The 18,020-nt window shown below is 39.7% G+C and overlaps 1 protein-coding gene across 1 annotated transcript in view; it reads left to right on the top strand.

The window, feature by feature from the left end:
* Positions 1-17,557, top strand: part of LOC125232442 (high affinity copper uptake protein 1) — a 30,196-nt gene extending 12,639 nt beyond the window's left edge. Inside the window, 4 exon segments of the mRNA XM_048138100.1 lie at positions 11,677-11,804; positions 14,342-14,453; positions 14,456-14,576; positions 15,739-17,557. Of these exon segments, the coding sequence (XP_047994057.1) occupies positions 11,766-11,804; positions 14,342-14,453; positions 14,456-14,576; positions 15,739-15,940 (474 nt within the window). The 5' untranslated portion in view covers positions 11,677-11,765 and the 3' untranslated portion in view covers positions 15,941-17,557.
* The last annotated feature ends 463 nt before the right edge of the window (positions 17,558-18,020 follow it).

The raw sequence follows: 18,020 nt of genomic DNA, 5'->3' as shown, positions 1-18,020 counted from the left end.
GACTTGTTTCCTGAATCGACGGAGGCTCGCGGCGTAGATGATAGTTTCATGACAGTTTGTTCTTGGGTCAACTAAAACAATCTGACGAATTGATGCATTGCTTTAAAGGTACTATTGTAAAAACAATATGATAGATAAACGATACGATAGACTAAACTGGGCGCGAGTGTGGGCTCGACAGGGACAGCGGGCGGCGGGCGCGGTCCGCGACCCCGGAAATGATCCCGACTTATTCCCGACATTCCCGCCCCGCCGCGGAGCCTCGGAGGCTCGGGCCTCGCCGTCACACCATCTACGGCACTCGAGACCTGAGCCACCCATTCACCACATTCCAAAACAAAACTGACATAAATAATTAGCAGTTTGCTGAGCTGTAGACCTCGCATCCTCGCGAAACTACTTTTATTTTGAAGAAAATACTATAGCAGAATTGGCATAAAATAATTATGTGCTCATTTTAAATCCTAACCAATCAAAAAACATTATTATTGCACCTAATTTATGCAATTGACTCTATTGTTAATGTAAGAAACTATTTTCAATGTTTGTGTTGTGTTTCCAGTCACTACTGTCACCCACCTATATAAGAGATATGCCCGGCTGTTGACATAATACCACAGTATAATAAAGAGTATTATCATACAGTATGGCCACTCCCGCTCCCCGCTGAAAGTGCCGCCCACCCCCTCTCGGTTACCTCAAAGTTACCGTCTGTCAAAAACGCGAACAGTCGACCTGTCATATTGCACTCATACAAGCATACTACGCGTTCACGTACACGAGCTTAGACTGTGTGCTAGGAACGCGCCTCTTTCATATATTTAATCGCCAGTGTCCGAGGTGTGATAATACCTAGGGTTCGGGAAAGAATAAAGAAACACCAGTATTTTATACAAAATTCTTTATTATGTACACCCTAAATAAAATCTAACTCAGTAACTTGGTAGAGAAAGATTTGGTTCGTTAAACTGTTATTTACATCAAGTTCAGTTCGATCATAAAACCTAGGAAAAACACAGATCCTATGTGTAACACCATCCATAGATCAAACTAATTTTAAGATAAACCTAATATATAGATTAAACCACCACTAAAAAAATTGTTGTAAACAAAAATTATTACTCAGTAAATGTGTGACTCTTAATGCTATACCTAGAACTGAAACTAAAACTAAAACCTGCTATCGCTGAAGTCCCCGAAGAAACACTCCGTTCCCGGCTCCGGATTCATTAGTGAAGTATGAACATTCTCCTCCCCTACAATAGAAATAGAATAATAAGAACCACGTTTATAAGCTAAAGAATTTCCCTACTTCTTCTAAGATTGAACTACGATAAGACTTACCGGAAAATACTTCAGCAGACCAGCATTAAAATTATTAGGTCTCGGCACAACCACCGAAACGCCAACGCATATCAGCAACAGCTGTAGTGCCGGTAGTCTGAGGACCTATTGCTCCTGTCCTCGATGTTGGAACTATGCATTTCCAAAACACCAAATTAAAACTTTTCCTTATTATGCATCTATAAACTTCCTCGAGATGCATAAACATCATTATTATCTTATAAAATTAATTTTCCATCTCCATTCATTTGTTCTTTCTCTATCCAAATTCAAATTCCCCACCATAGAGGTAACTAGCCAAAAAGTCCTGAATAAACTAGATGAACAAAACCTTTATGCTGAAACTATAAAATAGACTGAAAGCATAGGAGTGTAATTTTATTAATTTAACTAGAACATATTATTTATTTATTAGAAAAATAAAATCATAAAAGTATAAAATTACATACCACGTTAGTAACACTGATACTCACTAGGTGTCGCTACGTGACACTACCAGCACACCTCGGACACTGGCGATCTAAAATATGAAAGAGGCGCGTTCCTAGCACACAGTCTAAGCTCGTGTAGGTGAACGCGTACCATGCTTGTATGAGTGACAAATGACAGGTCGACTGTTCGCGTTTTTGACAGGCGGTAACTGTGAGGTAACCGAGAGGGGGTGGGTGGCACTTTCAGCGGGGAGCGGGAGTGGCCATACTGTACGATAGTACTCTTTATTATACTGTGCAACCAGTCTAAGTATGAGTACATTACCGTAGGCGTTCGACTGTTTCAGTCTTCTACGTTGTACGCTTACATTGTTTATTACTAAAGTAAATACGTCGTTTCATTGAAAAACGATACAATGAAAGACAACAGGGTGGCTAGCCGAATGGCACAATCGCTCACGAAACGCTCACGAAACGAAGCGCTAGTAGATATCTATCTCTATCGCGCTTGCGTATTGGCGCGACAGAGCCAGCGGCGTATCGCTTTCGTTTGGCGTCGGAGAAATGCCATTCGGCTACGGGGCCTGGTGTATCATAATGAATAGGGAGTACATATAAATGTATTAGTTTTCCTGTATTATCGGCGCGGCGGGGAAACTATTGTGTACGTTCGCCCGCCTTGACCTTTCGGTGTTTTGATTATATGTATGCAGCGGCGGCGCGCAGTACTTAGTCTCCGCATAACCGACTGAAAATATGTACCGACACGTTGTACACACAAACACCTGCACAAACAGATGCACTCACGATAAGAACGGACATACTTAGACACTTATTAAGACCAAAAAAAACTTTTAAAATGATGAAAGGTAGGAAGCGTAGCCCGGCGCTTTTTTTTAAATATTACCCACGCTTTCTGTACCCCCCAGTCAGATGCAGAAGGAGGTGACATTGCAGGGGGTATAATCTCTGCCTCTCTCTCTATGCATTTTTGTGTAGTTAAAAACGATGAGCTGCATATCAGATTCTGTCTCTCTCTCTCTCTCTCTCTGTTCTCTTATTAAACACGTACCTAACTAGAAGTAGTAAGTAAATAAAGCATAATCTGCATAATGTATTCTCTAAAGAAACACTTTCGCATAGTAATCAGAGTCAATTGTCAAGTTTGAGCGGCGCGGCTAATCTGCCTCGAGACAACAAAAGCGTGGGTGTTGTTGTGGCAACAAAGCATCCGGCATCTAAAGAACCCGCGGAAACACAGAGTTCAGTTTCGGCGCCTTAAAAAATTGAATCATATTATTTAGGTACAGTGAGCTGCAAAATTGCATGGAGAAATTATGAATGAATTCATTGATAAATTCACCATGAACTTTTGCAGATAGGTACCTACAATTAAATAAGGAACAATAATAATGTATAATTAATGTAAACTCCTGGGTTTACATTAAGTATACATTTCTCAACAAGTCCCATTTATTTATCAAAGATATACTCCGGGGTAATGTACAACATTATACCTACTACGTAAGTTTTAACATTTAATTCTAAACTAAATAAAAAATCACAGAGAAAAGCAAGGTTCAATATTGAAACTAATCGATAAAATCTGGATCAAAACATTGAAACTACTCGCGTTATCAGCAATCGATTAAACCGTATCGTACCCTAACATCAGCTACTCCAACCACTCAGGAGGTGCAGTGATAACGTGTATGTGTGTCTGTATGTCTGTCTGTAGGACAGTGGCTGGTTGTGGTCTCCTATCGCGTCGTATCGCGGTCAACAGCTGATAGCGACCACTGTTTGTTTGTTCAGTGCTGTCTACCTTGGACACACGGAGTAACTTATAATATGCAATTTATTATTTTTATTAACGCTTGACATTGTCATTCTAGCTTTGAAATCTTCTTACTGGAACTGCAGGAAGTACCTAAAGCAAAGACAAGCTAAAGTATACATGGAACCATGTCATGTAACCCACAGATAACACCTTAATTAGGGCCACTTGCACTAACGAAAATGGTGGGTTAACCCGAGGGTTAACCCACCATTTTATATGGAATTTGACAGTTGACAGCCCACTAACCCTGAGTTAAGTGGTTGGTGCAAGTGGGCCAGATGGTCAGAAAGTTTACTACCTAAAAAGTAGATCCAATAGTTTAACACTTGCATTCATCCAAGCGAATGTTGTCTCGTTGATCACTGGTCGCGGTTCTCGGTTCTTGGTCAACCATCACTCAAGATAAAAACAATTAAGAGTAGATCGAAATGAAATGTCGCAACAAGTGGCCCTCCGCTCTCGCAACTCTGCCTACCTGTGCCTTGCGACATCGCACCGGCCTTCGGGTATCATTATCTCTTCTCACATTACTTTTATAGTTATTTAATAATCCTGAAACTTCTGAAATATTGAAAAAAACGGCCAAGAGTACGAGTATTCATTCTGCCCATGGTCAGATTAAGCGGCTTTCAAGTCACTTTCAGCAAAAATTTCAAAAGCGGCCCAACTAAATATTTAACTTGTAAACATACATATGTATATAAGACAATGAAATGAATGTTTTCTCCGTGAGGACCTCTCGTTACGGAGTCAGTAGAGCGCGCGGCAATTAGCGCGACGCCGCGCATGCGCAAGCAGCAACTGGACATGCAGCAGCTGTTGCAGGGCTATGGTTTTATTAACCTGTCCATGTGTGTTTGTTAGCCCTTAGCCCTCACTAAAGTTGGCCAATAAGTCCACTTGTGTCCCAATCGCAAATACAAGAGATGCCATCGCCAACGCTAAGCTTGGAGAAAATATGACTGCAGGCATTATGTTCCCACGCCCACTTCGTCCCCGGTTTATTTACGTATAAAGAAACTAGGGAGATACGAGTACTACAATAATGGACTCACATTGTCCTCAGTGGTAAATGTATCGGGAAACTATGGGATGGGTAATGATCATGGTTATACTCACTTTTATTTATAACTAAATGTAAGTTAGCACAGCAATAGTCAATGGGTGTTATCATTATAATTCTGTGAAAATAATATTTAAAACGAATTAGTTAGAATTGACATGTGTAGTTCCATATGTAAAATGTCTCAACATTAAATATTGCTCAATGTCAGCCGAATATAAATAATTGTAGTTAATTAAAGATAAAAAGTGCGTTGCGACACGCCTCCGGTTTCCCAGAAAGTAGCCGCCAGTAGTTCAAAGTCAACCGCTTTTCTATTCTGCAGAGTTCAGCGCTGAACCGATTCAGCCGAATATTGTGCAATTTGTGCAGCTACTGTAATCACTCAGCATTTTCTAAATTGACTAAATTATGCTGTTTATAAATTAAAAACACAACTATTGACCTTGGTTCCTTGTAATTTGGTTCCTTGTAAGTTGATAAACAATAATTTGGTAAACTTTCAATCCATAGTATAAAATTACTCACTGCAATAAGTGATAACTCGTGCACAGCAAGGTTCGGTTCTGTAATGCAAACAACAGTCGTGTCACGGCGTTTACTCCTCTTAATGATGATGACACATTGTCATGTCACCAGTCACCAACAACAATAACTCAAATCACGCTGATGTGTAGTTCATTTTGTATTTTCTATGCGGTTTTTATGGATACCGACACATTTTCAATAAGATTCATGTTAAATTCAAAGTTTAAATGTTAGCTTGTTTAGCAATATAAATTTCGTTTCATGCTGCTTATGTCGGCCATAAAACCACAATAAACAATGCATTTATAAACATAAATTGTGGCTATACTTGTTATTAATGGATATGGATACCCTTAACAAGTTCGATTTCACGAAATTTCATTCAAACACACGAGGATATCCTTGTTTTGAGAAAGCGGTGTATCTATTCTAGCCTAGCTTGTAGGGGACAAAACTGTTGCCTGCCGCAGCCGGATGGTACCCAGTTTGTTTACAATTATGCGTCGTTTGGGATCTCCGGCAGCTCTAGTGGGTCCTAGTTTACAAAACAGCGCCTTATAGGAGTGTTTAGGACATCCGTCGGCTGTTGGTGTCTGTTGTATGTTTTACAAATCCGTCTTCGTGGATCTTCCACACTTCCTGCGTTTATAAACAAGTTCAGTCGTTGGAGTAATCGGATATTAGCACTACTGATTGTATCTATAGCTAGGTACATTTGTACGTACAATTAGTTAGTAACCTATAAGTACTAGTTTATTTGTATGTGTGTGTTTAGTAACCTATAAGTACTAGTTTTTAGTCTAACCTGATGTTTATGTCCAGAGTTTAGTTCCTAGTATTTTCTTACATTATATTGTCACTAGCGATTATGAACTATCTACATACATCTACACAATAGTCAATAGACAAGTGTGAATTGTGAGCCATATGGCAATGACCGCAAAGTTACCTCAATGTCACACATTGTAGCTCGACTGTGTGAATTGGACACTTGTGTATATTTATTCTAATCTACAACCAACAGTCAATACCTAGCGGCTACCTATCCATGAGTGTTCAATTGTTCATTTGTCGAACCCATCATAACATTCATAAGACATTTTAGACATACGAAACGAATTTGAGCCCCAGGTACCAGTAGCGGAGCGTCGATGCAACTCGATTAATTCCCAACGGGTTCCCTAAAATTCTCTAGTGTCTGTAGAAGTCCATACAGAACAGATTCCAAAAACCCCTCCGGCTTTACCAACGAAAATTTTCACGCCCCGCCACTGCCAGGTACTAAAAAGTGTGCTATAGAACAATCTTTATTGACCTATTACTCTATTGACATCTGAACAATCTGAACTCTAAAGCCTAACATCAGGGTCCAGTCCAACTCAAGGCGTGAGTCTGAGAAGCTACATTACATTAGTGATCGTAAACTATCGAAATCGTCCTTAAGATGGGGCTCTAATGTCAGCGGACGCTTCATCTATCACGATTTTGAAACAAAAGCACTGTGAAGTGAAGTTGTATTTTGAAACAAAAACGAGTTAAGCTTTTGAGCTCAGCTTTCCATTAAATCGCCAAAGTACAGTCACCGGTATAAATAAGTGATAATTTCTGTACGTTGTTGTCGTTTAGCTTATTTATAGCTTCGAAACATTACATTTCCTTTATTGTAAATCTTTAATATATTAGTAACCCGCAGAACCCGCTGCCAGTGACGCCCCGCACTGACGTCGCTCCGGACGCGGGCAATTGCGCGCGCTTATATTATTATATATATAAATATGCTACGATTTACTCGTTACTCTACACAAGTAACACAACACAACATGTCACACCATTGTTTAGTTGTCCACCTGTCCCGCCCGAGCCGGATCACTTTTGGCTTTACTTACATAGCAGACACTAATCTATACTCTTGGGCTCTTGGCAAGTGCCGAAATAAAGCAGGTACTGGGAAATTCTTACGCCGGTACCTAAGCCTTTTTCATACTTTATCGCCGACAATCTGTGTGTAAGGTATTTTTTATGTGAAATGTTTTGAAAAAGTTTACATTGTGCTCTTCTGTCTTACCACTTTTTCTTTAAATATTAAGGTGCTTAATGACTAACTAATGGTTTACAAAGGAAAATAGACATAGATTTTTTTCAGCATGGCTTTTTTACGGAATTGAGATTGATTTCATCATCGATTACTTGTCTCTGCTTACCGCATCTCGTCGGTTAAAAATTCTCTTAACCCATCGCCTTTTTTAACATAACATCATATCCTCATTCGGGGATTTCCGATTGCATCCAAGAACCAGTATCACGAAACCTTCGTCACAGTTAACTGACCGCACCTAGTTCTTATGACTGTGGGGTAAGGTACATTAATGGGTCAGGTGAGGAGTGTGGGAGTACCGCAAGCAGGTAGGTACACTCGTGCGCATCTCGCGGCTCAAGGTGAGCGGCTCCAACTACTGCTCCTATAGATAATCACCTCAAATCGCTATACTAACATTTTTAAGATTTAGGTAAAGAGTCCGACAATAGCGGTCTAAAGAAAAATAAGGGTATTATTTTCTTAATGTTGCAATATTTCACATTTTTTATTCCAATTGAGAATACCTCTATATAACTTATAAGTATACTTATTCATTTATTATACCTCTACAAGGAATCCGAACATCAAATGTACCTTAAACCTCCTACTCTAAAGATCCATTAGCACTTGTATGTACCATGAATTGATTATTAATTTCAACGATCTTTTATGCGCTGTTTCTCCGAACTATCAGCACGTTAATGAAGCAAATCGTGTTTGCTCAGCGGTTACCGTGTGGAGTGGAACCCGCTGGCCGTGATGCGGAAACCGCATCCGTAATGATGGGCGGTGGTTGCGCCGTTACCTGTCTCGGGAGCACGGCGTGGGCCTCCGGCACACGGCTCACGTACGCTTATGTACGTCATGTCAGGGCCTGAAGCGTTCAAATAATCAACAGGAGAACTATGAAAAATCAAGGAAATATATGGGAAATACCGCGTCAATTTAAAACCAATCAAATGTAATCTGAACATTACATTCACGCATGTTAGATAATGTTACATGACTAACTGACTGATCAATATATGACTTTTTAAATACTTATAGAATGTCTAAATATGTAATACATAGGTATATGTAATATCAACATTAAGGAAATCATTAGTATTCAATAGCTGAACCGATAATACAAAGCAATCATTTCGTAAGAAAAACATGAATAATGTCGCGGAATTACGTCAAGATAATCTGGTACAAAATGATAGCAGACCGAGCTTCCTGCTCTCACTTCCTAATTGAAGCTGTATCAGTTGTGCTAGATTATGTGCAGACTCGGACTGCAACGAGGAAAGCCGGGAGATTGCAGTGCAGCGGACAATTCGAAATAAAGTGCAGAACGTTGCATCGACCACTTTAATAGCTACGAATCTAACTACAAATATTTGACACAACATTTAGGTATGTATCACAACCTCGGAAAACAGTTTTTCCCATTTTCCAATGATTAAATTTGCCAAATGATGTGATCGTTTTTCATCGAACATTCATAAAGGTTGCAAATTTATAATAATGTGACAACAAATGCATTTTGAGAGAGAGAGAAGAGAAGCTGAACTAGTATGTCTCTACCTGATCCACTCTAGGTGCAGTTCTATCGGTCTGGTGGTAACCGTTTTTGTTTGAGTGTAGACTTGCGACTCTCGCGAGCATTGCGCAAGCGCGAGGTCGCGATTCGGCGCACGCGCACCGCCACCGCTCACCGGCGCGCGCGCTCGCGGGCTCCGAGATTAATTAATGCGTCAAATAAGAGAGGTTTACTGAACTATAGGCAAGGTTATGAAATTGATGGTACGGTGCTACATAAAAATATTAATGATTTGCATCAGATTCCCCAATTACCTATAGCACTCTAAATAAAGTCCATGGACATTTTTTTTTTCAATGAAAATTATAAACGTATATATATATATATATATATATATATATATATATATATATATATATGTGCTAAACAGCTAGGTTCCTCGTCAATGATCATCTGAATGGCGGGACGATAGACGATCTTTTGGATCTGTAAGTGATCAAAGGTTTTGCCAAGTTTAGCCTAACCTAGTCCAACGAGGTACTAGTTAGCTGCTCTAGACAAGTGTTATTGTTACCTATATTATTATACTTGTTATCGCTCGTTATCACTGCGCCTGCGACTTGTGCAATGATGGCTTTCACTGCAGCTGTGCGAGGCAATACTGTTCCTATAGGTACCGAGTCAATTTACGGCTAAACAGTTTCAGCGATGATAACCCATATGACAACTACCTACATAATGTATAAGTATAAGTAACAAAAAATAGTGGAGATACGGTCTACGTAAAGCAAGAAAACATTTTGGCCTTGCAGAGTTGGGCTGGTGGCCATAAAAAAAATTTCGTCATAAAAAAATCCTGTACATTTTCCTAAAGACGAAACCGATTTAGACCTTCATACGGATACCAAATAATGTTTGTTATATCTTGTATTCATGCTTATAATCTTACAGAAACACAAATAAAACATAATTCGTTGTAATAAGCTATGATGTCCACTGCCACCGTTACGCGTTACGCAGCTGTTAAGTCATAGGTTACCGAAATGCGCGCGCGTAGCGACTCGGAGTAATGAACCTGACCCACTTCGGTAAATGGCCGCGCCGCGCCGCGCCGCGGTCCGCGGTATTCGCACACACGCACGGTGCGCGAGGGACTACGGGTGCGGGTGCGATGTGCGGCTCTTTAACAATCAATACTTTATAGAAAACGAAATTTGCTAAGTTTACACCAAACATGCAACTCTGTTTATCTAAGTCGCCGAAGAGTTAGCTTGATCTGCTCTGCTCTTCAACCTAACCATGGACTACATCACACGCGACATCCAAGAACCAACTCCGTGGTGCCTTCTGTATGCTGATGACATCGCTTTAACTGCTACAGAGGCGTGGTCACTGCAGACACGGTTTGATCGATGGGTGAAGCAGCTGGAGAGACACGGGCTACGCATCAGTAGAACCAAGACAGAGTTCATGGAGTGTAATTTCGGAGGAGCGGCCGCAATAGGGAATGATATATTTATCGATAATGCCCCTCTACCAAAAGTACCGAAATTCAAATACCTGGGCACTGTAATCGCCAATGATGCAACTGTCGATGAAGACGTCACACACCGCATTAATACGGCTTGGCTGAAGTGGAGGTCGCTTACTGGCGTACTATGTGACCCCAAAATGCCCATCAAGACGAAGGGTAAAATATACAAGTCCGTAGTCAGACCAGCCATGCTGTATGGCACCGAATGCTGGACCACCAATAAGGTACACGAAAACCGATTGCATGTAAATGAAATGAAAATGCTGAGGTGGGCCGGTGGTGTCACGCGGCTGGATAAGGTCCGGAACGACTACATACGGGGCACATTTAAGACCGCTTCTATTACCGACAAGCTGAAGGAGGGCAGATTGCGATGGTTTGGCCACGTCATGCGACGAGAAGACACCCACGCCGTCCGCAAGGTGCTCGATATCCCCAACCCATCCAGAGGAAGAGGAAGACCGCCCGCCTCGTGGTGGTCCAATGTCCAAAGAGACCTCAAGCAACTGTCACCAACCACGACAACCCGGGACAGAGCGTCCTGGCGCCGAGCCATAAGGAGGCCCGACCCCAACTAGTGAGCTGGGACCAGGGACAGAGAAAGAGAGAGAGAAGAGAGACTTTACACACTTAGATACTCACTTTTCGGCGAATTTGAAACATGCAGCAAGCGATGCTAGAGAAATCGAATGATATTTCTACTCGTTTTAGACATATAATAGTTCTGACGATCAGAGAGAGACAGTCACAACAATGACCCTTAGGTCATTGTTGTGACTGTCTCAACTCGATGAGAGAGACAGTCACAACAATGACCCTTAGGTCATTGTTGTGACTGTCTCTCACAAGTAGTGATGTGCAAGTTGCGGAAACTTTCCAAAAAAATCTTTAATTTCTTGAAAAATTCACGAAACTTTCACGAAAAATAAAGGGAATTTAAATTTATGAAATGGAAAGTTTCCATCCATACAATTGTCCATACAAAGTATGGAAAGTTTCCGAAGTTTTCCTATGTGAAAATTTCAGAATTTTGGAAACTTTCCGTCGGCACATCAGTAGTCACAAGTGTCACAACCGCTATCACTATCGACAACAAAACACTTTAAGTCTCTAGAGTCCGTCTAAATCCTCCCTAGAGTAAACATCAAACTTTAATCAACTGAATATTTTATGACTTTACTTAACCCTACAAGCGGGGCTGACAAAATCGTTGCTAACTTGTCTTGGCCTCACTTTATCACTCTTCAGTTGCGTCTGGGTCGTCACGGCGCGTGAGTTGGAGTGACCTTTTGTCTCCAAGCCCTGGACTAACCAGCGTTTGTCTCTGCTTCCAGCTGTAGCTGAGTAAGATGGAGCACGAGCACAGCGCGCACGCGCACGCACACATGGCCAGCGTGGCCGCGCCGCGCACGGCCACCACGACATGGAGGACGGCTGCTCCGGACACATGCACGCCATGGTGGTGAGTACTCCTTCACATTAGGTACTTACACTTGGGTACTTATTAGCCCGGGGAGAACTTTGGAATATCCTGTGCGTAGACAGACGTCTACGCTGCTGTCAGGTACGGGATTACTGTAGTAACAGGTACTTGGCATCAGCAATATATGGATCAAATGTTTTTCAGGGCCAAGGGCCATACGTACGCCCTTTGAAGTTTCGACTTGACAAGAAATGTCCTACTTTGTGAACTAGGGCGAGAAAAGAAACACCACCAAGATATTAAGGTGGGTCTACGCTAGACGAACCGAACACGAACAAAGCACGAGCAAAGCCGTGCTCGGCTTCGTCATTCGCGTTCATAATATCCCGCGATGTCAAACTAAGGTCAAAGATCATAGGGAAGTAATTTAAGGTCACTGACAATGCAAAGAACTATTATTTATACTTTATACCACAAATAAAAAAAAAATACTGCCTAAAAAGAGTGAAAACTAACCCACAAAAACATAGACTGAAAATCTGGTCAAGGTTGCTGGTTGCGCAGGTTTATGACATTTCTGTGTTCTAATGATAAATACCTACTGTTGATTATTAATTGTTTTCAGAAATAATATTGTGGTTAGTTTGGAACAAGAGTTTGCAAATAATTACTTTTTCACCACACCAACTGTTAAAGATCAATTTTGCTATTCGAAAATGAGAGTGCAAAGTGATTTCATACAATTTTTTACTTGATGCCTTGAGCTGGCTGATAGAATTTACCTACAAATAATTATTTTGAATCATAAATATTGAATAGATTGCTGTTAGTGTTGGTGTGATGAAAAAATGTGTGTTGCACTCGGCAGCAAAGTTTGTTTAACCTTCGTGCCTTGAAACCCTCGCAACGCTCTAGATTCCACTTTGGAATCTTTCGCTTGCTCGGGTATCAATATTGGCACATGCGGTTAAACAACAACTTTGCCCCCTCGTAAAACAAATAACTATAGGGCATATTTTATTTGAATACTTTCGGAATGTCATGATAATGTCAGCGTCTGCGGTCGCGCGGAGATAGCAACGAACGTATCGATCTGACCACTTCCTCTCTGTGGTCCGCGACTCGCCTTGATAGTTACCTACATTTACATTACACATTCAATATTCATACAAATTTCAGTTAATACCTAATCTGAAAAACACTTCTATCATAGCCCACATAAAGTGCGTGTATGGAGGTAGATTATATTTGAATAATTTGATGATACGTAGCGTTATTCAGATAGCTTATTAATCTGAAAGACACTCTGGTAGAATCCCAGAATCAAAAACGTTATCCCTGTAAAAAAATCACGTTCAATTGCTTTGCACAGTTTCCTAGAATTTTTGAGTCATCTGTAAGTATGTAGATAAGTAGTTTTGCAGCGCTTTTCCTCAATTGTCGTTCACTTTGATATTCATTAAAACTTTGCAGCACTCGCACAAATCTCTGTTTTTGGTCTCCTTTCCTTTTAAGAGAGAAGAATGTAAGAATAACGGGATTCTCAAAGACAAACGATTGTCAACGGTTTGCAAGATTCGCCCAAACAAAATAACAAATTCTGAATTTCAGGCCAAATAGTCTTCGGAGTTTGTTATGTGCAAGAATGACAAACTACATTGTGCAAGAATGACAAAGAAAGAAACGCTCCGAATATGCACATCTAATTGCCAGTGTGTTAGTGGTACACATGCCTTGGCGCCCGCGTTTCCTGCGTGAAGCATTGTTTTGGCACCGCTGCAGGATGCGGTCAATAATACAGTGAGAGCGTGAGAACGCCAAGAATTTAGGGAATACGTGCTCAGAATATTAATTATTAACTTTTTCCGACTTTTACGTTTTACACCCATATACAAACCTATACTGATATTCTGCGAACTAGTCTTCACTGTTATTAGCATCCATCTATCGGCCGATAGACGAACCAATAATAAAATCATAAACCAAAATAATTAACAGCGCCATCTTGTGGTAAACCGATTAATTAATTAAATACATCTATTTACTAATAGATGGCAGTATAAAACTTTTTACAACGCCATCTTTCACTAACCTAGTGAACTAATTAAGTCTATATATTTACCAATAGGTGGCAGCACAAAAAATGTTTTCAGCGCCATCTCTTAGTAAACTAGTTAACTAATTAAGTCTATCTATTCACTAATAGGTGGCAGCACAACAATTGTTTCCAGCGCCATCTCTTAGTGAACTAGTTTACTAATTAAGTCCATCTATTCACTAATAGGTGGCAGCACAAAAATTGTTTACAGCGCTATCTGTCAGATTTCTTATAAACTATTCAGACTTCCACCTCTCTACCTAGCTGCAAACTAGTTCTGCTTCACACTGGTAGATGTCGCTGTTACATCTAGTTTTGCAAAATTGCTGATAAGGTGATTTCGTAACCATTCGTCACACAGATTCATGCCTTTACCGAGATTCGAACCCAGGAGGAAGGTTACAAACTGCTAGTCAGCTAATATATACCTTAAATACCTACTCTTTCCATTTCTTAAATCATTGAATCTTATTTTCAGTTCCACACGGGAGTCTGCCAAGAGATCCTGTTCAGCGGGTGGATGACCACGACTGCGCTGGAGCTGTTCGGTTCAGCGGTTGCCATCTTCCTGGCAGGCGTGCTGTACGAGGGCTCAAGTACTACAGGGAAGCGCTGCACGCGCGCGCCACCTCCGTGCGCGGAGACTCGCAGGTCAACATCACCAAGAACGAGTGCGGCGCCAATGGGAACTGCGGGGGCACTGCTGTCGTTAAGTAAGTACCTATATCATCTTATATTTCTTCATTAATCCGTTAATCGTTAATTAACGAAGTTAACATTTAGATTAACGGATTAACTTTTAAGTTAAATTTATCCTAGTCCGTTAATCGTTAATCTAGCATAGCAGGCGCCAGCGGCGCAGCGAAAAACACGTGAACACTATTGAAAAAACCCTATGTCGATCGTTAAAAATACGAAATTATATATAAGCTAGTATTGTTCTCTTTGCTTCGCTTTTTACCAACGTTGACTCAGTGAATCCTAGGTTTTTACCATGGCGATTGTGTCAGGGCCGCGTATTGGAGCATAATTTATGACCACATTCACTTCAAAACGATAATTTGTGAATGTGCACTGGAAAACGTCCCACTTTGTCGAATGCTATAAAGCCGCTTTGTCAGTATATTCATATAAATATACAAGTAAATCTCACCTTAATGGTAACCAACAAAAAGGGACGTTTTAATAAACACACTCACATTTGTTAACATTTCTGGTTTTGACCTATCAGGGATGTTTTTAGAGGCTTTGCTGTACTGAACAGTAACATAATACAATAAATATAATGGATTATTGATGCAAGTAGAATTCAAGTTTTATCACGTGTCAACGGATTATCGATTAACTTTAACTTCCGTTAAATTTGTCGAAATGTATCGCTTTAACGATTAACGAAGTTAACTTTTTTAGTAACGGATTAACGATTATCGAAGTTAACTATTTGATTATAACGGTGCCCAGCTATGTTTATTATGCCACTGTTCTCGGTTTACAAAGTTTCTTTACCTGAACCTCGTCCTTTAAAACCTTCGCAACGATCTTTCTTGACCGACTAAATTCATGGTTTAATTTTGCGATCATTATTGCTTTCAGGCATCAAAATCATCCATCTACTTCATTTATTTTTCGTAATCAGAAACAATGAATAATTTTATATAGCTAGTTATAGTTTATGTTTTTTTAGAATACCTATTGCATATTTAAATATTTACATCCTTTGTATTTAATTTACTTCATTTAATTTACTCCATCTACTTCATTTATTTTTCGTAATCAGAAACAATGAATAATTTTATATAGCTAGTTATAGTTTATGTTTTTTTAGAATACCTATTGCATATTTAAATATTTACATCCTTTGTATTTAATTTACAGATACTCGATGCTCTCAATGGGTCACTTCATCCAGACCCTCCTCCACATCGTGCAGTCGACGGCGTCGTACGTGCTGATGCTGGTGTTCATGACCTACAACGTGTGGCTCTGCATCGCGCTGGTGGCCGGCCTCGCCGTCGGCTACTTCTGCTTCGGCTGGCGCAAGAACACCGTCGTCGACGTCACGGAGCACTGTCAATAGCCGGACGCGGACGCGAAGCTACAGTTGGACCGATCTCACTTATCACTATATACTGTCAAACAAGTCTGTCAGTAAATAAGAACTAAGAAAACTATAGGCATCCTTTTCTCTAACACCCTAAAGAAAAGGATGCATATAGTTTTCTTTGTTGTTATTTACTGACAGACTTGGTTGACAGAGTATAGTTAATGCCGCTAATGCGGTAATTGTGACGTTTCGTGACACTCCCCATTGCAAAGAGAGCGCTGAGTGAGCTCGGTCCGTCTTTAACTCTCGATGCTAGAATATTTAGAATAAGTTGGATTTCTCATATAACAGTGAGAAAACTCGTCAAGATATAAGTGCAGCGGTGAATTGCATATTTATATTGTAAAATAAGAAAAGCCTTATGAAGAGAGCGATGTACTGGACAATTGCAATACTTACATACTTATTTTAAAAGATATTAAAAATTGTGGATTGGTGTGCCTACCTGTGAAAGTATCACAAGCAACATCGTCATATACTTACACTTATTGATAAAATAAGCTGTGATATTTTGATAAATTATGTATTCTGACAAACTTTATAAACTCTTTGTTCTAACTCGACTGTACGAAGCACATTATTGTGCATTTTTAGATTTTTACTGAGTTCGACAAACCGTGCTCAAGGTAAAAACAAATCGTGCTCAACTCAAGGTAACTAAATGTGCTTCTAGTGGTACTGTTTGATGTTTGTTGTCTTGCCTTTCTCTATTTTGCCATTTATGCCTAGGTACCACAAACTACAGAGGATACTAGGTACCAGTGGCGGCTGGTGAACATTTCTGCTAGGCAACACTGAGCAAAAAGAAACCTACTTTAACATTAGGTAGTACTTTACTAGTAATCAATTTTAGGCAAGCCGGTGGGAATCGGCTATTTAAGCATCAATTTGTAGATCATCTGTCTATAGATAGATTTTACAATCTATAACTATAACATATAGGCTGTGCGGAATATACTCAGAGCCCCCCATACATTCTAACTGCTTTTATTTTTCCGAACAGACTGTATGTTTTATTGAAGACCAATGTTGTGAAGGCGTCAATTATTCTCATTGTCGAAGCAATTCAAGAATTTTTCACTCTTGTGTATAATCGTCCAAAATGCACTCTAAGAATACCTCCTGGTAGGTATAAGGCTTGGAAGTAAAATAAAATATAATCTAATATTATTAAGGTCTGTTATGTCTTCCACAAATATCGCCTATATTAGATAATTAAGTTTGTAATTTTGTGTCAGGTGTAGTGAGTGCCTAAGCTGCTTAAGCTAAATAAACTCAGATATTATCTATTATAAGAGCATATATTGTCATCAGCCAAAATATGAAATCAAAATGTATACAGAATTTAAAATAAAAACGTCATAAGCCGCTCAAATAATTATATATGTAGTTAACCTGTTCTACAGGTGGAATCCACTTAAAATATATTTTTACATTTGTGATATTATAAGTAGATAATATAATAAGTGATTAATTGTAGTTAGATTTAAGAAAGAAAAACTCAAGACACATTTTTTGTAAATATTTTTAAACGCGGTACCTATCTAATACATTCCTAAATTTTTAATACACTGTTTGATGAAGAATTGATTCCGTTTTTCATTTTTTTTTTCATCACACTCGCATACTAACGTGATATTGGACGCTGGCGAAGCGGGAGTACAGTATTTAACTTTTAAATCTTTTTTTAATCACAAGCGCTGGTGGCCTAGCGGTAAGAGCGTGCGACTTTCGTTCCGGAGGTCGCGAGTTCGAACCCCGGCTCGCACCAATGAGTTTTTCGGAATTTATGTGCGAAATGTCATTTCAGTCATTTGATATTTGCCAGTCGGGCAATTCCACGTAACTGTAATGTAAGTGACCACTTCATTGTATGTTTTTTTATTTATGATGCAAATTGAAGTCTTAATTTATCTCTAGATAAGCCTACTTTTAATCCTTAGATATATTGATATTTAAATTAGCACCATGAATAAAAAAACATGCAAATAATTGGTCACTTAAATTACTCTGTTACATGGAATTACCCAGTCGCTTTTCGGTGCAAGAAAAC

The sequence above is a fragment of the Leguminivora glycinivorella genome, chromosome 13, assembly GCF_023078275.1.
Source record: "Leguminivora glycinivorella isolate SPB_JAAS2020 chromosome 13, LegGlyc_1.1, whole genome shotgun sequence".
Lineage (NCBI taxonomy): Eukaryota > Metazoa > Arthropoda > Insecta > Lepidoptera > Tortricidae > Leguminivora > Leguminivora glycinivorella.
This window is presented reverse-complemented; position numbering and strand designations above follow the sequence as displayed.